At 40.1% G+C, this 24,709-nt stretch overlaps 1 protein-coding gene across 1 annotated transcript; it reads left to right on the top strand.

The window, feature by feature from the left end:
- Positions 1-4,796: 4,796 nt before the first annotated feature.
- TYRP1 (tyrosinase related protein 1) lies at positions 4,797-21,580 on the top strand. Its single transcript, XM_034774824.1, has 8 exons — positions 4,797-4,862; positions 5,199-5,663; positions 7,846-8,168; positions 10,442-10,646; positions 11,719-11,886; positions 16,799-16,978; positions 18,706-18,852; positions 19,444-21,580. The coding sequence occupies exons 2-8, from the start codon at positions 5,282-5,284 to the stop codon at positions 19,647-19,649; spliced, it is 1,611 nt and encodes a 536-aa protein (XP_034630715.1). The 5' UTR covers positions 4,797-4,862; positions 5,199-5,281; the 3' UTR covers positions 19,650-21,580.
- Positions 21,581-24,709: the final 3,129 nt, after the last annotated feature.

The raw sequence follows: 24,709 nt of genomic DNA, 5'->3' as shown, positions 1-24,709 counted from the left end.
CTTATTAATGAAGACAATGATAAAAAAATTATGTCCAGGGTTTGAACATGGGTGACACTTTGTATGTTAACTTTATGAGGAAAAATTTGATTAATGTGTTCATTAAGGACCACACATAAAACTCCAGCAAAACAACTTGGATCACCTCTACCCTTCCGCCCCCCCCCCCCAATCTATTGTAACTGAGAACAGCAAAGACAGCGAAACAGGAGAAACAATCAATGATGAATCCAATGACAATATGCTTGTAAAAGAGGAGGATCAATTTAAGCAGTGAGTCAGCTACTTTTGAATTGAGGCCCAAAATCCATGTGTGAAAATACATGCACAAGTGCATGCCCCAAGTGTATTCCTACACTTGAATGATGTTAGCTTATTCTTTCAAGATGTTGAGCACCCACATCTCCCTTAGTCTTCCATTTGATTTCACCCAATTCTCTTGACCACCTATTTAAGTCAATGGGCACTGTGCAGGTGATCAGCACCTGTGACAAGTGGGACACCAATGACTGCATATACAAATGACTAGTTAGACATCTAGATAGTCATTTGTGCCCACTAACACGGGATTTGAATGAGGAGGTGCAATAGCTACTTGGACAGATGGACATTCAGCTGTTGTGCACAAACTTATATATGTGTACAAGCCATGGGCTAGTTCAATCATGAATTAATAGGCTTTCAGTAGGAATTAGCAGGAAATATTATGGCCTGTGTTATGCAGGAGGTTAGACCAGCTGATCAAAGTGGTACTTTTGGCCTTAAAGCCTTATAACCTGGGCTTCTCTTTTGCAAAATGAAGTGGCCCATTACGTGTCTTTCTACCACAGAATGGTTAGGGATGGTTTTCCCCAAAGTGCTGAGCGCCCACAGCTTCCACTGACTTCAGCTGAAGTTCTAGGTACTCCCCGTGAGCAGTAGGCCAAGCAGGCAAGTTTTATGGGTCATCCTACTTTGGCTAACCCCCTAGATGAGCCTTCTGCTCTGGAGGGTTAGTTCATAGATTCATTATAGAACAGACTTTTTATTCTGGCTTTGCTTGCTTGATCAGATTGAAGCATCCCCAAAGTGCTACCAGAAAAATCTTATAAGGTAGCTATGCAGGGACTTCTTTGATGAATTTATAGATTTTCCTTGTTAGCTCTGTGTGTGCATATTTTTGCTTGATTGATTTGTTTACATAGTCCAAGTTCTTTCTGTAAACATTTAGGCTTCTAACTACTATGAGACTGGCAATGATTTTTTTTTTTTAAAGAAGATCCAATTCTTCAATCTTTAGACAGGCAAAACTTCCCTTTAAAGTTATGGAGAAAAGAACTAATCAGTTTTATAAGTGTTACTGATATTTTCTATAAATCTACATCCAAATTTTCTCAAACTTCAGAATGGCAAGAACATATTGTTCTAGGATCCTCTGCATTGGTTTGGCCTCTTACAGAGAGTGGGAAAGCTGTGAAATTTGGATCTAGATATTGATCTGAACTTCCCCAAAAGTTTGAGGTGGGATGTGGTATTCTAATTTGGAAGAATAAGACAAAAAAGGAGATAGAGTGGATGTTTAAGGCCTTAACTAATATAAATCATAATAGCACCAATTGTTTCACTGGAGCTACCTTAATTTACACCAATTGAGGATTTGACTCCTGGTTTTCAAACCTTGAGAAGCTCAAGACTGTGCCACAAGCATAATCCAATTAGCACAGTTGCACTTTGAAATCAAGTATTCATGATCCCAAATTGCCAATTGAACATCTCACTGGCCCTTTGGGTATGCTAATACTCAAGTTACATATGTGGATAGTAACTGTCTTCTATAAAGTATCACAACATTCTAGGCACTGTGTCAACAAGAAGACTGATAACTCCGTATGAAAGTTAGGCATATGCAATCTTATTTTAGCATGGCCTTATGCTTCTCCAGCTTTAAAAACTAAAACTCTCAATAAATTAGGGTAATTATCAAAGGGTAACATTGTCAAAAGCACTTCTATAATTTAGGTGTCCAAGTGACTTAGGCACTTAGCAAATGTCACCTTATGACAAGGTCATAGACAGCTAATTGACTAGATAATTGATAAAATGTATCTGGAACATCAACTTTCATTATTATCCAAACACAAATAGGACTAGATGTATTTTCATAACATCCTTCAGGAGTTCAGGCAAAAGGCAGCTGATAGGTAACCGTGTGTGTTTTACAGTAGCAGCTGGGTTAGTCTGGATCCACAAAAAGAACAGGAGTACTTGTGGCACCTTAGAGACTAACAAATTGATTTGAGCATAAGCTTTCGTGGGCTACAGCCCACTTCTTCAGATGCATAGAATGGAACATATATTGAGGACATATATATACCAACTCTGAGAGGCCAATTTTCTCTTACTTAATTGGCCTCTCAGAGTTGGTAAGACAACTTTCACCTTTTCATGCTCTCTGTATGTGTGTATATATATATATATATCTCCTGTGACAAAGTTCCTCCTCTATCTTGGTGGGTCCTGCGCTTATTGGCAGATTTTCTTGCCTCAGAGATTCACCATGTGGGTTGGGGAACAGCCCAGAGACCTTCCCCTCTGGAAGAACCCACAGTCCACGTCAATTGGGAGGTTTGGGGGGAACCCAGGCCCACCCTCTACTCCAGGATCCAGCCCAGGGCCCTGTGGACTGCAGCTGTCTATAGTGCCTCCTGTAACAGCCTCATGACAGCTACAACTCCCTGGGCTACTTCCCCATGGCCTTCTCCAATCACTTTCCTTATTCTCACCATAGAACCTTCCTCCTGGTGTCTGATAACACTTGTGCTCCTCAGTCCTCCAGCAGCATACCCTCTCACTCTCAGCTCCTTGTGCCTCTTGCTCCCAGCTCCTCACACTCACACAACAAACTGAAGTGAGCTCCTTTTTAAAACCTGGGTGCCCTGATTAGCCTGCCTTAATTGATTCTAGCAGCTTCTTAATTGGCTCCAGGTATCCTAATTAGCCTGCCTGCATTAACTGGTTCTAGCAGGTTCCTGATTACTCTAGTACAGCCCCTGCTCTGGTCAATCAGGGAACAGAAAACTACTCATCCAGTGACCAGTATATTTGCTCTCTACCAGACTCCTGTACCCCACTGGTCTGGGTCTGTCACACTCCTCAATATATGTTCCATTCTATGCATCCAAAGAAGTGGGCTGGAGCCCATGAAAGCTTATGCTCAAATAAATTTGTTAGTCTCTAAGGTGCCACAAATACTCCTGTTCTTTTTGTGTGTGTTTTGGGTGTGCCACAGAATGCAGCTCTGCTACAATCTCTGTATCAGGTCCACAGGGGGGAGATTTGGGAGCATGAAATGGACATAAATCCACTGATCAAAATCCACATGTGGAGGAGCTGTAGAAAAGCTCTGCCTTGTGCCTGCCAGCATAGGGGGAAGACACTTTCAGCCAAAATACCTAAAGTAGTACTTCTGTGCACTCTTTTGGGGGAGCAAGATTTAGGATTTCAGGAGTTAGAGTTGCAGGATTGACTGCAAAAAAAAAAGCAAATAGATTAGAAGGGAGAAGACAGGGGGTGGACAAGGTGAAAAAGGAGAGAACATAACGGAAGCCCTTCTAATGTTAGCACCCAACAACTAATTGGCCCTGGTCTGCTGCAAACGGCAGAATTCAGAGGAGCACTTGAGGGTCACAGTTAGTTGAGTCAGAGTTCATGGGTCTTAGCTGGGTCATATGACTCATAGGTTGTAAGGCACATTGGGATTATCGACATTTACCTAGTAGTGGTAGGAACAATAATTTCAGTAAATGAGCTCTCATCTTGAGACTTGCATATGCACAGGAGGGAAGGAAGGATAGGGAAGCAATTTCTGCTATATACGAGGTATACCTTTGAAATGTTTCCCAAAAAATATTACATGTTATCTTGATGCCATTTGCCACTTTTCCTGTCAGAACTTCCCCTCTTCCTGACAACAGGGATGGGTGAGGAGGGGGTTCAGGAGAGAGTGGGTGACTGAGTAAAGTCAGTTTTGGTCAATGGGAAATTTATAGAAGGATCTCAGGATATGTCCCATGCTGGCAGGAGTGATCTTGAAGCAACTTTAGCATATAGCTTATTTTCAACAGATGAGATACGTTGTGACTGATTACTCAAAATTCCATAAAATTGAGCTATGAGAGTTCTCTATCCATCAACAATCAGAGACATGCTAGGTTGAGTTATGGGTCACTTCTTGCTACTTGACTGAACCTAACCTGAGGATGAGACCATGGTGCTGCATTGAGTGGCAATGATGGGATTTCACAGGAAGGGGAGTATTACCCTAGAAAAAGTGGCTCTTTCTTCCTTACAGTGGGAACATGGTGGCTCAGCAGGTTAATGATTAGCTGAACATGGACTATTTGCTTGTGTGAAATTACAGCCTTTTGCTGTGTAAGTAACAGCTGTGTCCTTTGTTGTGGCCTGCCCTTTAAAATGTCATTCTTAGCATTTAAAGGAATACCATTACACATAAGCTTTCTCCGTTTTCTTTGTCTAAAGAATAGTCTGTTTTCAAAGAACCTTCCTTAAAAATAAAAGCCTCTACTGTTGCTCTGTTTTGATTAAAATTACTTGCCTCTGACCTTTGCTAAAACATGTAAAATCACAAGGAGATCAGCGTGAAAGAAATCATATGCTGTTGAAATACTTAAAGCCTGGGGAAACTCATTGAAGTAGAAACAGATTAGAATGAGAGAGAGGGACAGGCCAAGCCAAATTCTGTTGGCAGAGCCAGGATTAACAAGCAGACAGAAACAGTTTAGTTCAGGGTAGGAGCAACTGTAGAAACACATTAAGACAAAACAGGAGCTCAGAAAAGAGGTGCTCAGAGAGACAGCAAAAAGGTACAAGGCGGTTGGTTTGATAGCTTATTAATTGCAGACTTTTCAATGGAGCAGACAGTAAGAGCAGGGAAATACTAAATGCAGAACAAGAGAGTTAGATCAGTTTAATTCAAAGAAAAGGTGGAGGTAAGTTAAAGACCACTAGAAATGCTTGGATTGAAGATGCTAATCCTTAGCATTATTTAGTGATAGTGAAAGAATATCTGTCTGGAAGAAGTGCAATGAGAATTAGGGTTTGGGAAGCACTTTCAAGTCTGTGAGTGGAGGATCTGAGACTGAGGGGATAGTGTGGAGTTTTGTATCACTTTATCTCCTCCCTCTCTCTCTTTCCTTCAGTGTCACTTGCGCTTCACAAGACAGAAGAAAACAGGGTGTGCTGGCTGCTGGCTTCTTCCTGCCACCTCTCCTGGATTATTATTATGCAGCATTCCATGCTGTTGCGCTTCTTCTTGCCACTGCTCCTTACCCTGCTCAGCCAAGCAAGAGCTCAGTTCCCCCGCCAATGTGCTACGGTTGATGCCTTGAGAAGTGGCGAGTGTTGTCCGGATTTTTCTCCGGTGTTCGGGCCTGGTACTGATCGCTGTGGTTCATCTTCAGGAAGGGGTCAGTGTGTACCAGTGATAGCAGACTCACGGCCCCACGGCCCACAGTACATGCATGACGGCCAAGATGACCGTGAACAGTGGCCCTTACGCTTCTTCAACCGAACCTGCAGCTGCAATGGTAACTTCTCTGGCTATGACTGTGGGTCCTGCCGACCTGGCTGGAGTGGAGCTGCCTGTAACCAGCAGATCCGCACAGGTAAGGGTATCAAAAATAGAGAAGAGACTCTGCTGGTCACCAGTCCTAAGTGTAAAGTGTATTTGGCTTCCTATTGCCTTTAAATAGTAAACTATCCCTGACACCCAATTTAGAAATCTAGATTGCAAGCTGGGTTGTCAATTCAACCAATAATGCCTTGGATTGTCAGAAGTGCTGAACACCCATAAATCCCAATGGAAGAAGAAGGTGCTCAGCACTTCTGAAAATCAGGCCCTAAATATATTGATAGTCACAGGCAGTTTGAAATGTATAGGTGAGTAAGAATGGAGAGAGAATTCAGTAATATTTTCTCTTATTTAACTTTCTAAACTATGTACATACTTTTCAGGTTTAAAAATCATTAGTCATTGGATTTTTTTTAATGTTTAAATTGCTGGATTCTCTAAAAATATATATGTGTGAGTGACCATAAACAAGAGTTTCTACCTAGACACCATGAATGACTCTATCTAGAGTGGGTGAGATGTGATAGATCTGTAATATAAGTAAGCAGTGGCTATTGCAAAAAAAGCAACTGACTTTATTTTCACCATAAAAGTAATGTTAAATACTCTGTACACTCCAAAACAAAGGTTAAAATAAGGATTACAAATTGAAAATCTTTACAATTAAATTCCTGAGAGCAGGCTTAACTAAAAGACAAGAGACCCAAAAATCTTATTCAAACTCTATGCCTGAACAGGCAACCTGAAAACAAAATGCTCATTAATCAGGGCTTGCTGAAGACAATGGAGTTACATCAACTTATACTAGCTGATCTGGCTCTGACCTTTACCAACTACTGAAAGTGACAAGAAACAGAAAAAGAAACTTTAAACAGGCCCACACAGACCTCATGAAATAAACATGAGTTTATAGAATTGTAAAATTAACTGCTGTAAGATCAGTTTAAAAACAGTTATTAGTTACAGTTTGCACATCCATAATTGATACCACAAATAATTTTAAACTATGGGTTGATACAATAATATATTTTGAATTATATATTTTTGTTGGCTCCAAAATATCTATTATAGTTTGTTGGATCAAACATTTTGAAATACAAATAATGTAGTGCATGTAACTAAACACAGTACCATGTCTAAACATTTCTAAAGAGTATATTTCTGGTATCTTTGTGTTAGTGTGTATGTGTGGTATTTATATATAGATAGATATGCCTCTACCCCGATATAACGCTATCCTCGGGAGCCAAAAAATCTTACCGCGTTATAGGTGAAACCGCCTTATATCGAACTTGCTTTGATCCACCAGAGCGCGCAGCCCCACCCCCCCGGAGCGCTGCTTTACCGCATTAGATCCAAATTCATGTTATATGGGGTTGCATTATTATCGGGGTAGAGGTGTGTATATATATATTAGTATGTGTGACAGTGTTTAGGGTTTTAGTTAAACTCACAAGAATCAAAATCACACTTTTCTGGATATGAAGTTACTGGGAGAAGTCCACTGAAAACTAAGAGAAAACTCTCATTGACTTCAGTGGGGGCAGGATTTCATCCACTGTGTCCACCACTGACTGTGTATAGAAATGTAGTTGTTTTAGAATTCAGGATAGTTGTGATAACTAAAATGGGTGGCTGTTTCTGGAAATTACAGGAACTTTTATCTGTGACTCAAGAAGTAACTTGATCTTTTTCCACCAGTAAATGGTGAAATTCTTCTCAGCAGAGATATAATCCAGGTTTTTGCTTCTCAAGCTCCTGCATTTTGCGGCAAAGATTCAACCAAAGTAATGGGCTTTTTAAAATGTTATAATAGAATATGAGGAGGCAAAACTTTATAATGTAAAGGCTGGTATATAGCACTCTCTTATTCATGTTAAAGCGATACCATGAAAAATTATGTGTACTGGATTTACCTTTGAAGTGTGTCTGACAAAGAACTCACCCTTAAATATCTAAAAACAAACAAACTAATAATAATAATAATTAATAAAAAGTAAGTATGTGATAACTCTTCCAAAAGCATTAACTCAATCTTTCTGCCCTTTCTCATGTTGAGTAGCACCTTACCTCCAAAGTGACCCCAATTAAAACAACCAGGCTGCCTGAGGAAAAAGGTATTACTTATAGTGAGTAAGGACAATAGAATCTGACCTTGTGAAATGAGATGTGGGTATTCACTACCTTTATAACAGATTTCTGTTTAATCTTTAAAGTTAGGAGGAACCTTCTGGACCTGAGTGCGAAGGAAAGGAATGATTTTGTCAATGCCTTACACCAAGCCAAGGCTACAATACATCCTGATATTGTCATAGCCACCAGGAGACATGAGGAGATATTGGGACCTGATGGCAACACACCACAATTTGAAAATGTGTCCATTTATAACTACTTTGTGTGGTCCCATTATTACTCTGTCAGAAAGACTTTCCTTGGTGCAGGGCAGCAAAGTTTTGGAGGAGTGGATTTCTCTCATGAAGGACCAGCCTTTCTCACTTGGCATAGGTATCATCTACTGCAACTGGAGAGAGACATGCAGGTGAAGTTTGCCTTAATATTGAAATTGCTTTTGTTCATGTTCCATGCTGTCCAGTTAAAGAGCAGACTGTCTTCCCCCATATTCCAATGCAGAGAGATGCATTGCAGATCTTTCTAGCTGATTTCCATTACTCAATTTCAATTCCAGTATTATCAGACATATTCACATCATTTGATGGGTTTTAGGTTGCTAGGAGCATATAAAAAGTAGAAACACTATTTCAAATATAGCAGTCTAAAAACTATAAAATTTGTCTCAAAGCTTCCTTTAAAAAACAGCAATATTCCCTATACATTTCCTTTTAAATTCTGTAATTTATGCAATAAAGGCAATTGTTAATGATGCTTCTAAATCGTTGGGGCTGATTCTTGACTCACACTAGTCAAAAGCAGGAATAATTCCAACAAAATCAATGGATTTGCAGTGTGAGATCAGAATCAACTCCTAGGCTTGTGATTAGCTCAAACATCTAGAGAAAAGAGCAAATCAGGAGATCCTATTATATATATCAGTGGTTCTCCATCTTCCTCTTTCTGTGGACCACTTCATAAGAGAGAGAAAGATCTATTTATGGACAATTGCTCATCCCAGTGACTCAGTTCCCCGCTGCTTAATTTGCAAAATGTTTCAATATGAGGAAGAAAATCCATGGTTCACTGTTTGTCCATGGAAAGAATATGAGCACCATAGATATCCAGAATCACATAAGAATATTGGGAGTATGTAGATGTCTAACCCCCAGTTCTCTTCATGTTTTTAATTTATGATTGCCTGTCTTATTAAAATTCCTGAGTGAAAAAATATACATATGAGAAAAACATAATTTCTTAAAATCCAGGGTGGGAAATAATCAAATTGAGTTTTCTGTGAGCGGTTCACAGATGATTAAATGAACGCACATGGCAGTATGTGCTTTACATTTTGTCTTTGATTTCTAGCAAAATATTTGGTTGACTAGCTGTAGGTAATTCTGTCTTGTGTAGTTGATTGCAGATCTCTGAAGCCCTCACATAATGTTCTTGGGTTCATCAGAATGGAAGGACAGGAGGAAATAGACTAAAAGCTTCAACATTCCTTGTGTACATTCCAATCCCCAAATCCTATGTGTTATGTATCAGTAAGAACGGATTTATAGTACATGTGATAAATGAGGGAAATGTTGCCAAAATAGACAGATGTTTGAAGTAATTTAACTATCAATCCACAAACTAAACATTAATGACTAACTTGGAGATCATTATTAGTCAGGTAAGGACTGACTACGGGCAATTCCTACCTGAAGTGGAGTAGAGCATCTCATCAGTAAAGACCCCCTATTTTTAAAAAATAAAGGTAAAGGGGAAGAAAGAATAAATTAAGATAAATTAAGCCCCCAGAAAGGCTAAACCCATTTGAAACCAGAAATTCCCCTGAAGTCAGTAAGATTCCTGCATATGGAATCCTTGAAAAATCCTAGTCCTTAATAAATTAATAAACTAATCTAATATAGGTTAGTAAAGTAGGTTATTAGTGAAGTTAATTTGATGGTAATTGTGTCCTAGTGAATTTCACAATTGCCCATCTCTAATCAGAAATGGAACTGAATCGCAAACATTTAAAGAGCAAACCTCTTATCGTCTTTCCCACTACTCTTTAGTCCTGTAGTTCACTGAAGGCAACTTGCTTATATGTTTGCTTTGCTTGTCAAAAGCCAGTGCTATCAAGTTTGATTATCCTTAAATATATTTAATATTAAAATAGAATTATTTGGAAAAAATAGGATAGCAGTAATGTCTTATGGTTCTTAGTACAGATAATCTGGCTGCTTTCTAAAATACTTCAGGAAAGCATCAGGTTACGGATCAAATTAGATAACATATGCAGTGCTATTAATGAGAAAATTCAGTGACTCAGTACAACAATTTGACTCTGAGTGCTATCAAAGGCCCAAAGATAATAAACTGAGAAATTAAGGGAAAATGTTTTTCTTTATTCTCTTTCAGTTATGGTAATCCTAGGGGTTACCTGTAACAACAGCAGGTAAACATTTTTTGGACACGAGTGCTGGGTTGGGTTTTTTTTTTTTTTTAAGTTGATCAAACGTAGCACTTTGATTTTGCTAATGGGGATATGTAGGATGGGATTCTCCAAAGCATCTATATCAGTTTGGATAACAAGTCTCATTGAGATTCAGTGGTGCCAGTGCTCTTAACTCACTTTGGAAAATCCCTCTCATTATGGATATTACATTGTTCCAGTGAAGGCCCATATTAACATAGTGTTCCCATGGTTAGGAGATGCTACAGGATCCCTCTTTTGCACTTCCCTATTGGAATTTTGCTACTGGTGGAAACACCTGTGATATTTGCACAGATGACTTGATGGGCGCTCGAAGCAATTTTGATGTCTCTCTTATAAGTCAGAACTCCATCTTCTCCCAGTGGCGTGTGCTCTGTGAAAACCTAGAAGACTATGATACCTTGGGAACCATTTGTAACAGTAAGTTTGTCTGCTGCCAGATTTTTTGAGCAAACAGTCCTATAATAGTAAATAATCACAATCCTTTGCTTTTCAAATGCACTTTCTATCAGAGGATTGCAGAGAGTTTTACAAACATTAATGAATTAAGTCTCTCAACACCCCTCTGAAGTAGGAAAGGGTTTGTCTCCCAATTTCACAGATGAGCAAACTGAGGCACAGAGGGGTTAAGCAGCTGCTCTGGAAACTTGTTCAAACCAGGGGAAACAGAAGAATTCATTCTGAACCTAGTCCTCTTACTCCCTTTCTCATGTGTCACAAGTATATCATTCCTGGAAGAACAATTAATACTGTTATATGCATTTTGTTACCTTTGGCGCCTGAATGTGGTAGCGTCCTTCTAGTTATTCCTTAGCTTTGGATATCTTCCAACTCACACGGACAACCACATTCATAACACCTACATTGAAAGGGGAGAACATATAACACTGTACCCAAGTGTGGGTAGCCAGTGGCAGGGACTGAACCTCAGATCTCTTGGTCTTAATACATGAACCTCTACTGCCTGACATTTAAAAAAAAGGCATTTGCTTAGCCAAGACTGCATCAACTTCTCTCTGTGGCCCAGCCACCACTCGAGGGGGACAGAGCACCACACTGAGTGGTTTACAAGCACACTGAGCAAGATCATTGACTCCTGGCCCAGCCCCTTTGTTCAAAGGAATCAGAAATCTACCTATTAGGCTGCTGAAGATTCCTAACCACCTGCTCCCAGACCTGATGAAGTAAGGGGGATTTCAGGAGCAGGAAAGGGGTGTGAATGGAATGTGTTACACTCCAACTATCCCCAGCCCTAAAGAGCCATTGCGGCGTGTATAGGTGAGAGCAACACAGAATGCTCTAACATACACCGGCCCTCGACCTCCCACAGGACCAGGGGGCACATCGGTGGCTTTGAATAGTCTTTGCCGTCTCCCCAAATTGGATCCTGAATCAAGTCAAGTTTAGCCCATCCCAAAGATCTGGCCCACTGTTCTGCCAGAATGTTGCTTCATGCTTTATAATGCCTTTCTTTCTTCTCCCAAACCCCCAGGCACAGAAGGTGGTCCAATTCGAAGGAATCCTGCTGGAAATGTTGCCAGGCCAATGGTTCAGCGTCTCCCAGAACCACAGGATGTTGCTCTTTGTTTAGAAGTTGGTTTGTTTGATACTCCTCCTTTCTATTCCAATTCAACAGACAGTTTCCGTAATACAGTAGAAGGCAAGTATCACAACTAAAAGTGCCCGGAACCAAAACAAAATGGGTGAGGGGACTAGCCCATCACACTCACCAGTTTTCCCTGCAGTAGTGAATAGAAGTATTGGCTCTGGGATGGGACACTGGCCATTTAAATTGTTTTACTTTTGTTAGCTTAGTGTAGTGAATAACTGTCACAAATTTATGGCTGATCCCTGAAGAATACCAGACTCTGTCTGGCACCCGTATGTATGTGCAAGGGAGCCTCACCTTTCCTTTGAGCCCCTGCACAGATACAGAGAGAGTCCCTGCTCAGGAGACACAAAAGCTTTGTGGAGCCAGTGCTGCTGATGGTGCTGGCTGTTGTGATATAAATTGGTCAATCGGTGGGAGGATCCAGGGTCATGACCTTTCCCCCTGATTTTAATAGCCAGTAGAGTTGGCCAGGCATGGAAGAAAATGGACACTACTCCCTCTTCAAGGTTGACACAGTTGCTATACTCCTTGGAAACTCCAGGAGGCATTTTGCCCCAGAAAACTCCCAGAGTTCCCAGTGGGCCTGGGTGGAAATTAGGGTAGAGTGAGACCTGAGTAAGTACTAGAGTTGTCAAATGATGAAAAAAATTAATCATGATTAATCACGCAATCTAAAAAATTAATTGCAATTAATCACATGATTAATCACACTGTTAAACAATAATAAAATACCATTTATTTAAATATTTTTGGGTGTTTTCTACATTGTCAAATGCAAAATATTCAATTACAATACAGAACACAGTGTACAGTGCTCACTTTATATTTTTGATTACGAATATTTCTGTTATAAAAAACAAAAGAAATAATATTTTTCAATTCACCTCAAACAAGTAGTGTAATACAATCTCTATCATGAAAGTTGAACTTACAAATGTAGAATTATGAACAAAAGAATTACTGCATTCAGAAATAAAACAATGTAAAACTTTAGAGCCTACAAGTCCACTCAGTCCTACTTCTTGTTCAGTCAGTCACTCAGACAAATGCCTGTTCTCACTTTCAAGTGATCTTGTAAATAAGAAGCAGGCACCAGTATCTCCCGTAAATGTAAACAAACTTGTTTGTCTTAGCAATTGGCTGAACAAGAAGTAGGACTGAGTGAATTTGTAGGCTCTAAAGTTTTGCATTGTTTTGTTTTTTAGTTCAGTTACATAACAAAAAAAAATCTACATTTGTACGTTGCCCTTTCATGATAAAGAGATTGCACTAGAGTACTTGTATGAGGTGAACTGAAAAATACTATTTATTTTATCATTTTTACAATGTAAATATTTTTAATAAACATAATAATATAGAGTGAGCACTGTACAGTTTGTATTCTGTGTTGTAATTGAAATCAATATATTTTAAAATGTAGAAAAATATCCAACATATTTAATAAATTTAAATTGGTATTATATTATATTATATTATATTATATTATATTATATTATATTATATTATATTATATTATATTATATTATATTATATTGTTTAACAGTGGGATTAAAACTGATTAATTTTTTTTAATCATGATTAATTTTTTGAGTTAATCGCGAGTTAACTGCAATTAATCGACAGCCCGAGTAAAGACTTCAGAATTTGATCCTTGATTAAAATGATCTTCACACCTTGGATAGATGGAAGTGGCCTGTACATTTCTTGCATAAATCATAGGTTGGTAAATACAGAGGGCCAGATCCTTGGTCCTGGCTCCAGCCACTTGTACTGTCTCAGAACTGGAAAACTGTCCTAATGGGGCAGCCAAGGATTCCCCATTGGGTGGCATAAAGCTGGTGTAGCTGGCTCTACACTACCCACTCTCACTCTTCACCCTTTCCTTTAGGATGTGTGTGAGGCCACAAAGGGCAAGGAGCCTATAGGCAGTTCTAAATTATGTTGGGAGTCGTTTTGGCCCCCATTGGCCAGGACTGGAGGGAGATGGGAAAGTAGCTTAAAGCCCCATTTCTCTCCCCACACTCACTGGTGTGCTGAGTATAAACTTGGTGTAGCAGAAGAGCTGGCCCTGAATATAGCTCTGCTGCTACCAGCTTGCAATTGTGAAAGGGTGGCCCTTCTCGCCTGTGGAATAATGAGGCAGTGTTGGCACCCATCTAGTAAGGCTACCCCAATGGTTACATCTCTCAATACATTTACTCTGGTAGCTGAGTCAGCAAAGCTATGGAAGAAATCTTTTAATATTAAATCTTTTAATATTAAATGAAATTACTATTACATTATGTAAGCGGGGAAATGGTCCCGCTATTGTGGGGAACTTTCCTGGCTTATGCACTATCCCAGTGAAGTGGGCTAGCGAAAGGATCTGAGTCCTCGCTCCCACTTCCTTTACCCAGAGGCCTCCCTGCCCTTGAGGACGCCCCTTTCACTCTCCTGTCTGGCAGAGTCCCCCAACAAGGCTGGGCCCAGGATTCCTGGGGGAACTCGACCCCCAACCCTGCTGTGGTCACCCAGGACAGGGGCTAGCGTGTCCCCACTCCGGGGTACTCTCTCTGCACTGGGCACCTCCCTGACCCACTGATTATTTCATACAATTTAAAGCAAATACAAGTTGTTTAATTAACAATTAATTTTAAAAAAGAATAAGGAAAAATGGGAAAGGTTAAAGGAAAACACATCACCCCACTTTGTGGCAGGGAACATTACAAACAGTGTCTCTGGAACGTCAGGGCAGTTCACAGTCTGTTCCTTGTAGGTCCCAGGCCTCCTTCTCAGGCCCTGGATGTGCTGCAGAGACACTGTGGGTTGGACACTTGCTCTGGCGGTGGCCACACGCTCTCAGGCTCTAGGTGGCAGGACCCTTCTTCCCAGCGTCGCCCCTGCCCGATCGGGGTTATGATCATCCTCCAAGTCTGGCCTGCAGAGCCTCTTGGCTGAGGTGTCTCCCTGTGCTGGGCCCACTGCCCAGGGTCCCCCTCACTCTCCCCAGCTTCTCACCGCACCCGGCTCCGGACTGCTCCAGCCCCAGCTCCAGCCCCAGCCCCACCCGGCCTCAGCACGGCTGCTGCTGCTGCTCTGCCTTCAGCTCCCTGGGCTGCTTCTCTGGCCCCTCTGGCTCTGGTTGCTGCAGCTCTGCCCCCAGGACAGGTCTGCTCTGCAGGCTGCTTCTGTGACTCTGCTCCCAGCTCTGACCTGCTTCCTGGCTGCTTGTCTGGCCCCTCTGGCTCTGGTTGCTGCAGCTCTGCTCCCAGGGCAGCTCTGCTCTCTCTGGGCTGTGCTCTGGCTTTGGGGCTGCAGCTCTGCTCCCAACAGCTTAGCTCAGGCCCCTGCTCTCTCCTTAGCTCGGCCCCACTCTGTCTGACCCAGGCAATTCCAGTTCACACGGAGGATGGGACCCCCCTGGCCCCCTGACTCTCTGATTAGCCTGCCCACCCTGTCAATCAGGCTGATCTGGAGCATTGGCCTCTCCCCATTGTTCCTGGGGACTGTCAGTCTCAGGCTCCTGATTTGCCATCGACCCTTCCCCTTTTAGTGCTGGGAGCTAGCCAACCAAAACACCCCCACTGTTAGTAAGGGGGCAACAGTCCCCTTACATATAGAACATCAAGGCCTTAGTCATAGACCAGAACCCCTGTGAGCTTGGTGCTGTGCAGACACAGAAAATGATGGTAGGATAAAATGGAGGCTGATGCACAGGATAAACAAGTGAACAGATCAATCATTAGAGCCCTGCACAGATACAAAACTTGTATCCACATCCGATCTGCAAACATGGTCTTCAGATATCTGCATACACACCTGCATCCGTGTTTGTGGATATCTGCGGATATAAAATGGATATCCACAGATTTGCAGAGCTCTATCAATTGTTACGCCAACTGGGCCATATAAACCGGCCTCTATCTTAACTCTACAAGTCAAATTCAGAGTGAAATTTTCATTCAGAAGCACCTAAATTGCATATACAAAAAAGGATTTGGGCGTGTACATCTGAAAATTGGACCCATGTGCTTTAGTCTCTGCTCAGCTTAACTCTTCTTCTTTGTAAAACTCCAAAGAATTAATTCCAGACCAGGCTAGTAACCATGATAGGTTACCAAACAGTTAACTTCCAAATAATGGGCCAGATCTTCAGCTGGGGTGAATCATTTTAGCTCCGTTAACTCCAGTGAAGCTACGCCATTTTACAGCCGCTGAGGATCTAGGTCACCATGTTTATCTTGAAGAATACATCACTGGAATCTGGGTGAACATGTGAAGTGATTGAGAGTTGTAGCTGCTCAGCATCTCTGGAAAAACTGGCCACCACTATCTAGTACCTAATGGATTTGGAGACCTATTTTTATACACCCAAGTTTGAAAAATTTGCCCCAGATTTATAAATTGGAGGAATTTTCATGATGATTTAAACCCTCCGACACCACATTTTTCAGTGCTAATGATGCTAGAGGAAATCTTAGACCACTACTCCAGAAGGTGGTTTTCCAAAGTCAGTGTGTTGGCCGTCAATGTGTAAAAGACATGTGGAAAGCTGAAGTAACAGCTGGCCCATTAGGATACATGGTAGCATCATCACACTTGTGTCGGCAGATAGTGGCTGCATTGATGGTTTCAATTATGTCCAGAGCCATTTAGATCTGAAAACTATAGCTTCAGTGGCATGCTAGCAAATGATTTATTGTTGCCACTGTTGTGCTAAATCCCACTTTGCTCCCGTGAGACGCAGAAGCAAGCTCATTCCATGCTCACAGCATTCTTTTGCAAAGATTATTTTGGTCTGAAAATGACATACTTTCGGGGTGTAGCAGCCACGTATTTAACATATCAATAGGTAGAGAAGGAGCAAGTCAACTATATTAAAACAAGGCAACAGAGAAAATAGCATCCAGCCTAGATTGCTGCTTTGGAACAAGTTTTTCACTAGGATTTTCACTGTGTTCCTCTTTATTTGTATACACAGGATACAGCGATCCTTCAGGGAAGTATGATCCGGCAGTTCGCAGCCTTCATAATTTGGCTCATCTGTTTTTGAATGGAACAGGAGGACAAACTCATTTATCTCCAAACGACCCTATTTTTGTCTTCTTGCACACATTTACTGATGCTCTTTTTGATGAATGGCTGAGGAGACATAATCCTGGTGAGATGCATTTGTTTGTTATTTTACAAGCTTAGCAAAGTTGCTACCCATTCAGAATAGGTCAGCTGGATCTTGGTGGACAGTGAGTACCCTCTGCAGTTAAGATATGAAGGTGGTATAAATGTCAGCATTGGCCTGCTAAACCCAGGGTTGAGAGTTCAATCCTTGAGGGGGCCACTTAGGGATTTGGGGCAAAATCAGTACTTGGTCCTGCTAGTGAAGGCAGGGGGCTGGACTCAATGACCTTTCAGGGTCCCTTCCAGTTCTAGGAGATAGGATATCTTTATTTATTTATTTTTATTTTATTTAACAACATTGGGATCTTTTTAGTAAAAGCTGCTCATTAAGGAGGGAATCCTACCCCACATCGAGCCTCCACCCTTTAAGTGTGTGGAGGAATGTGGCTGGGGTAGGTCAGGCACAGGTCAGGCAAGAAACTTTTGCAAATACGTTGTATCTCAGAGAATGCAGGCAGATGAATCATGGAATCTACTGAAGCCTCAGGTTCCACAATCATTCTGTGGCCTGGGATGGAGAATTTCTTCTTGTCTGCCCAAAGAATACCTCAGTGCACAGCCCAGCTATTCATTTTGAGTTACATTGTGATCTGCTGTCTCATGGATGTTCAAGAAAGACACATCCTTCATAACTCAATCGCTGCGCCTGCTCCCTTCAGGGAGCAAAGGAGCCAGAAAGGGGTAGGAATAAAGTAGGCAAGACTGGGGCCAGTGAACCAAGAGACAAATCTGTGCCACTCTAATGGACAGTGCAGAGGGCATTCACCCCCGTCTACACAAAATAGGAGATTGTGCTTCATTTGGGGCAATGCAGCCTTCCACTACTTCTTACACAGGAATCTGTTGCAACCACACAACAGAGCCCTTTTTGTGCTGCTTCCCAAGGAGGGAGAAAGAATTTTTCATACGTGTTTTGAGGGAAGTTATCCTACATCTTGATGGTACAGAGTGGTTACATAATTTACCCCAAGATTTTGTAGCATTTCCCATGACATCTCTAATAAGGAAAAAAAAAACTGCTCCAACTATAAAAACTGACTCCAACTGACCCTTTTTTAACATGACTAGGTAGATCACACACTGCTATCCTAATGCAGCAAGTGACAAATTCAAGGCCCCAGCCACTTAAATTCGGCACAAGACCATGCAGTTACTGTGCTATAACAGCTAACCTTTCAAAATCTTACAGTGACATTCAACGTTCATAGTAACATCAAATGGCATAACAGAACTGTTCATTACTGTAGTAAAAGGACTAGATCATGGCCCCAGAGATCCATCTATATGCTCATATCTCTTCTTGTACACGGGAAGAGATCGATCATTAGTTCCGTAAACGTAGGCCTACACTTTCAGAAGAGATTAGCAATTTGGGGTCCCAACTTGAGACATTTTAAAGGGTCTGACTTTAAAGTCAGAGCTGAGCAGCCACCTTCTGAAAATCAGACCATGTCTAAAGTTGGGACCCAAAATCACTAGTCACTTCTGAAAATGCACCTTTGAATAATACTTTGTTTCATGCAGTTCTTCAGTCTCTTCAGATGTAACTTTTCGATCTCTGGTGCCACTGTAAAATAAAGGAAGGGTGCCTTAAATATTTTGTCCTCTCTGCCTGTTTTTAGACAAGTGTTCTCAGAATGCCCTGAATACAATTTGAATCACTTTCATTTTTATTTATTTATTAAAATGAAACCTTGTTTTCCAATTTAGATATTTCAATATACCCACTGGAGAATGCCCCTATTGGACATAACCGGCAGTATAACATGGTGCCATTCTGGCCCCCAGTTACCAATAATGAGATGTTTGTTACTGCACCAGAAAACCTGGGATACAGTTATGACGTTCAATGGCCAAGTAAGTAGTTAAAAGCTTCACTTTACTCTCATTGTGTCGTCCTCTCTTCATTTTGTGCGTGTCTGTGTGTATGTGGGTCATTTAGCAAAATTGGGTTCAAATTTCAGAAATTTTAATTTGACATCATTTCAAAAGATTGTTTACCTGTCCAAAGTTGGCTTTTAAAGGACTCATATTTGGACTATAGTACCATACTATTATACCCTGTGCATGCAATTAATCATAAACAGAGATGGGCCTGAACCAAAGATCTCAATTTGGACATCCCAAAGCTTTGAGGAAGTTCTGATCCAGAGCCAAACTTTAGCCCTGATCCGCACACAAGTAAACCTTTATGCCTGTGTGGAATTCTAGTAAGGTCAGTTGGTTCTGCATGGGCTCATGGGTCTGCCTATATAAATCAGATTGCAAAAAAAATGTCTTTGTAGCTCGGGCCCATCTTAAGTCTGTAATGAAAGACACTGAAGTGGACCTAACCTTAAGCATTTTGTTAAATAATGATGGAGATTGAGATTTGATCTAATTTTCAGCTGTATCTCTTGAGGCTTAACTTTTTTTTCTCTGTTTGTCTTCCTGCTTCCTTTCCACTAGGCCGGGCTCTGCAGGTCACAGAGATCATAACTATTGCAATAGTGACTGCATTGATTCTGGTTGCGATTATTTTTGCTGGTGCTACATGTATTGTGCACGCTAGGAAAAACAAGGATGAATTGCATCAGCCTCTTCTCACTGACCAGTATGAGCGGTATTCAGATGATTATGATAGCATACCAACCCCAAGCCAGTCTATGGTTTGAAGAGATGGGTTTTTTTACCTGCATCTAACAGAATCTGTTTCTTCTGCTGTATTTTATAAATGCCAATAACGGATCTGCCCTAAAATAAAGCACAAAAAGTGTCAATTGTATTGATATATATGCTTCAATTCCAATCTCCTCTTTCATCACACTCCAGGACCAGTATATCACCTCTGAAATACCAAGTGCTTATCTTGATAGACCCTCACTAATTTCCCAACCCTCACCTTATAGCCTCCCTTATCCATATTCCTGAATAAGTGCAGTGATTTTCTAAATTGTCCAGTACCAGTAACTGGGAGTAACAACTTGCCTTTCCTGTATTCTGTGTGGAAGCCTTTTCACAGGTGTACCTGAATGAATGTAGGGCCTGATTCTGCCATTCTTAGTCATATTGAATACTAACGTACTTCACAAGTCAACCCCCTTAGCTGACTGGAGTAAGGCAGTGTGGTCCAATGGATATGGCCCTGAACTAGGACTTAGGAGACCTGAAATCTCTTTCCAGCTCTACCATTGACATGTTGAATAACCTTAGGCATGATATTTCGCTTCTTTGTGGTTCATTTTCTCCACTATAAAATGGAGATAACGATTCTTCCTGTGTAAATTGCTTTGAGTTCTATGACTAAAAGGAAATCATAGCTTGGTATTATTAGGAGGAGGAGTAAGGGTAGCAGAATCAGGGCTTAAAAATAGAATTGCTTTAGTCATTAAGGGAGAGATTTTCAAATGCAGAAAGAGAGCTTAGGTGCCTAACTCCCATTTGTGCCTTTGAAACTCTCCCTTTAACTTTAGGCATTAAAATCATGTCTGTTATCTTAATGGCTAATTCTTACATATGCTAATGGATTTTAACATTTGAATTCTCACCTGCTAAATTGATGGAAGGGATGAAAATCTGTTTTGGTTAACAGTGGTTTGAGTTAACTTACATCTATGGAGTGCCTAGATAATTACATCATTCTCCGAGCTTTAATTAGAGGTGGTCAAAAAATTTCCAACAATTTTTTTTTCATTTGAAATGTAGTTTTATTAAAATCAGCGGGAAAATGGCTATTTTTTTTTTACTACTTTTATGATTGTTCCAAAGTGACACTTCGAAAGAAAATATTTTCATTCGAACTCAAATGTTTAGCTTCAGGCTGCCAAATTGAAACTAAATGTTTCTTTTCAAGCTGACACTTTGACTTAAAATCTTATTAAAATGTCAATTTAAAACAAAAATTTTGGGCTCATATGTACAGTTCATTTTAACATTTTTTTTTGAAAATGTTGGAAGGAATCAGTGGGAAAATGGCCAGAAAATCCCCTCTACTGTGCAGGATGGAGGAGAGTAAAGTAGTAGAACTCCAGCTAAGATGAATCTCAGCCTGTGAAGACTTCCCTGCAGAGTTTGAGATATCCAGTCTGTGGCGTGCCCCCTCCATAGGCTGCAAAACACTGGCCTCATGGGACGAGGCCTCTGACCTACCTAAGTGACAGATCAAAGAGTAATTTTTTACCTTCTGTGGGTTTGTCCAAGGAAGGTTGAGAGATTCCCTAGCTCCTAATTCATTACATTATATTATGATGTATATAATCTTAGGAAGAAAAAATTAAAAAAGGGTGTGAGAAAGGTTTTGACTTTGAGCCCTGCATGTTTATTACAGCTAGTTAAATATCACATAGGAACAGAACCTGGGGTCCTGATCCTTTGGGACCTTTGAAAATCATCAGGAGAGTTTCCATTGACTTCAGTGGTTATTCCTGTTGAGCTAGGGAACTGCACATATACATAGTTGCAATATGGTGAGTGAGATGCCCCTAATATAAGGGACAGAACTGGTTATAGGATTCCCAACTATAGTTTTTATTCCTTGGTGCCATTTTCTAGCTATTACCATTAATGAAACATTCACTGGTCCTTGATTCTGAATGGTTAATAATAGGCATCATATGGTTATGTTGTATTATAGAAGCTTTACTTAGTAAAGAATTATTCTTTCTTCATCTGAATTGGTTCATTCCTCTTTACTGTATACATAATAATGGAAATATCAATCTTATTTTCTGTGGAGTAAACAAGCAGCATCTGAATGAAACACATCATCCTCCGGTCTTACTGCTCCATGTACCAATCATACTATTGCTGTAACTCCTGTTATAACATTGATCTTTGTAAGTCTGATTTTTTCGTTGCATTTAATTGATGAAGCTTATCCTTATTTTAAGACAATTTAAAAGCAGAATGAAGTTCTGGGGATGAAATATATCACTCTCTGTTCTGATTGTAGTATCAGACATTGCATGGGAAAACTTCATAGAATAAAAAGCTTTAATGCCAACTGTTTAATTTGAGTTGAACCAAGAAAAATAGAAATTACATTTTATTTTCTAAAGGCATATGCAGGGGGAAAATGTTTGTTTGTATTACAGTAGCACCCAAGACTTCCAGAGAGAATGCTGACTCCATTATTCAAGGGGCTGTACAAGCATATAAGCAGATATGATTGCCACAGAGAGTCTGCAGTATAATTAAAGACAAGGCACAGAAGAGAGTGCAACAAATTGAAAAGAAAGGAAGATAACAATAAGATCATGGTGGGCTTCATGAGCCTATAGTCAAGATGCTTATTTCAAATGGAGCACAAAACTCTAAAAGCCTTCACTAAATATTTTTCTTGATTATACAAAAATCCCCTCTTCTGCCAAAACACACACAGAACAGTCATATTTTTTGTTCAGAAAAGAAATCAATTGTATAATTTGAGTGAACAAAAAGCAGAGAAGTATCATCTTTCAAATAATTTAATCCCCATTTCATTTTGGTCCTGAACTGACCTCTTTGACAATCAGGTCGATACACATATGAACAGTTAGGTATTGGGTATCTCAGATAACTGTTCTTTCAATCATTTTCAGATTTAAGCTGCCATTACATAATTAAGGTCCTTAAATATATATATTTAACTTATTACCACAAGATGGCATTTTTGAGCACATTTCAGCTTGTTTTCTTCTAACACAATGAATCATTGAAGATGTTCAAGTGGTGTGCAGTTTATTTCCTCTTTAATTATCTACTGAAGTTTTTTCAACTTTCAAATAGAGGGAATATAATTTTCCATTCTGAGACGAGCAAAGGGCTTTCTAATTTGCATTGCTGGATTTCCAAATCCTATTGTTCAGTGATTCTTTTTTCTTTCTGGGGGCACTGTTTGTATGATAAATTGTTTGTTCTGGTTCATCTGTTCTTTCTTTATTAAAAACTAGAATTCCTTAAACCAGTAATAAATATTTTTTAAATGTGTAGTAAATATTCCTTTTAGTCCCTGTTTCATCTGTAATCACCAGTCCACCAATGTAAAGACAATTAATTTCATAGGGATAGCAAAAATAAAATCTTAAACTTGGTTCTAAATAAAGTAAATAGTAAGAGGCAGTAAATTAGTGTAATGCTTTATTTTTATCCCAGCATCTAAGAGTCAGAAGGAGACGTCCTGATATTAGAGATTTATGATCTGAAGTTTTCTTATTGATGTTATAGCTTCTAATACTTCCACTTAGCAGCATCAGAAGATAAATCAGCAGCTATAGTAGCAACTGCAGCATCTTCTGGGTAAAATATTGCTCCTTCTATATATTAAGAATTAAGATGCTTGACATTACAGACAATAGGATGAAGTGGCTGGATATCCAAGACATTCTATTTAATTCTATCAGAAACTGGGGAACCAGGTCTTGAATTTGGGCTCTTGCTGAGGTTTGATATGTTGGTTTGGTTTGAGCTTCCAGATACCTGAAGACAGCCAGGTGTACAGCAACTCCAGGGACTGTTCTAATTACACAGCCTGGGAAGCTCCCTGGAGAGCCACCCAGCCACACACAATAATTGGAACACTGTATGTTCTGGACATACCTCTTTCTGCTCCCAGCCTACCCTGTTCTGCCCTTTACATTGGGATGTCTGAGAGATATATCTATACCATTGAGGAATCATTCTTGTGCCAAAAGTAAGAATAAAACCAAGGAAAGGAATAAAGAAAGCTCAAAACATTATACAAACCATAACTGTACAGTGGATATTTGTTAACTGAAACATCAGGAGATGTTGCTGCAGGCTAAAATTACAAAAAGAAATTCAGAAAACAGACTTAACCATGTTTGATTCATTCATATTTTCTGAATAAAGATTTTTATTCACATATCCTATCATCAATCCAATGAGTGTTACAGAGCTATCGCTTTAACTCGTTCTACAAATATTTCCTTTCATGGGAATTATTTGCTTTCTTAGCTTTATTCATTTACATCTTCATGGACATTAAGATGTCCTTCTGGAAGAAAATGTTAATGACTGACAACCACTATGGAAAAATAGAGGAAATCATTAGGCATTAATGTTCACTGTGGCTTTTACTCTCTAGATGTCAGTGCAATAGTAGAAGGTATAAAGCCCATGTCATATCAGTTATGAAAGTTGAGGTTGAATTAAAATGAATGTAAAGGAGTGAAGTCACTTATGAATATATGTAAAGTTAGGTCCAAAATTTGTTCTCAGTTACACCACTGGCTATATGGAATGATTACAAGGAAGTCCGGTTTCTATGGGCTGAGCTGTGCTTTCCTGGCTACATTGTGCATCCCAGAGCATCTGTGGAGCACAGATACTACTTAAGAAGGCACAGCATGTGGTCCTTTCTGAGGCTAGTAAGCTCTGCTAGACAGTGATGAGAGGAGATAGGACCATGGTACAACTTCTTCCTAGACCCTTTTGGAAAGGCTAGCAGGTGTGAGGGCACAACCACAAGCTGTCTTTGGGGGAGTGCAATGGCTTTTATGGCCTCTTGGTGGCTACAGCCCTCTATAGAGGATAAGAAGAGAAGACACCTTTAAATATGCATGTACCAGCTGGCCACAATCTTGCCTGATAAGGGAACACAAACAATGCCATGTAACTGATCTGACCAACCAAAAGCAAGCAACACTGCTTGGTTTTAAAATACATGTGACCAGTCTATACACTGAAAACTCTGAGAAAGATATTAGCCAAATAAATTTGAATAATAAATAAATTC

This window comes from Trachemys scripta, chromosome 6 (genome assembly GCF_013100865.1).
Source record: "Trachemys scripta elegans isolate TJP31775 chromosome 6, CAS_Tse_1.0, whole genome shotgun sequence".
Lineage (NCBI taxonomy): Eukaryota > Metazoa > Chordata > Testudines > Emydidae > Trachemys > Trachemys scripta.
The sequence above is the reverse complement of the archived record's forward strand: the minus strand, read 5'-3'. Positions and strand labels throughout refer to the sequence as shown.

What these genes read in the sequence shown, in the direction of transcription:
- TYRP1 (XM_034774824.1), top strand. Translation starts at nt 5,282, where the DNA reads ATGCAGCATTCCATGCTGTTGCGCTTCTTCTTGCCACTGCTCCTTACC. An exon ending in TTTCCGTAATACAGTAGAAG is followed by an intron (nt 11,887 to 16,798) that starts GCAAGTATCACA and finishes TTGTATACACAG; the next exon opens with GATACAGCGATCCTTCAGGG. An exon ending in GCTGAGGAGACATAATCCTG is followed by an intron (nt 16,979 to 18,705) that starts GTGAGATGCATT and finishes TTTCCAATTTAG; the next exon opens with ATATTTCAATATACCCACTG.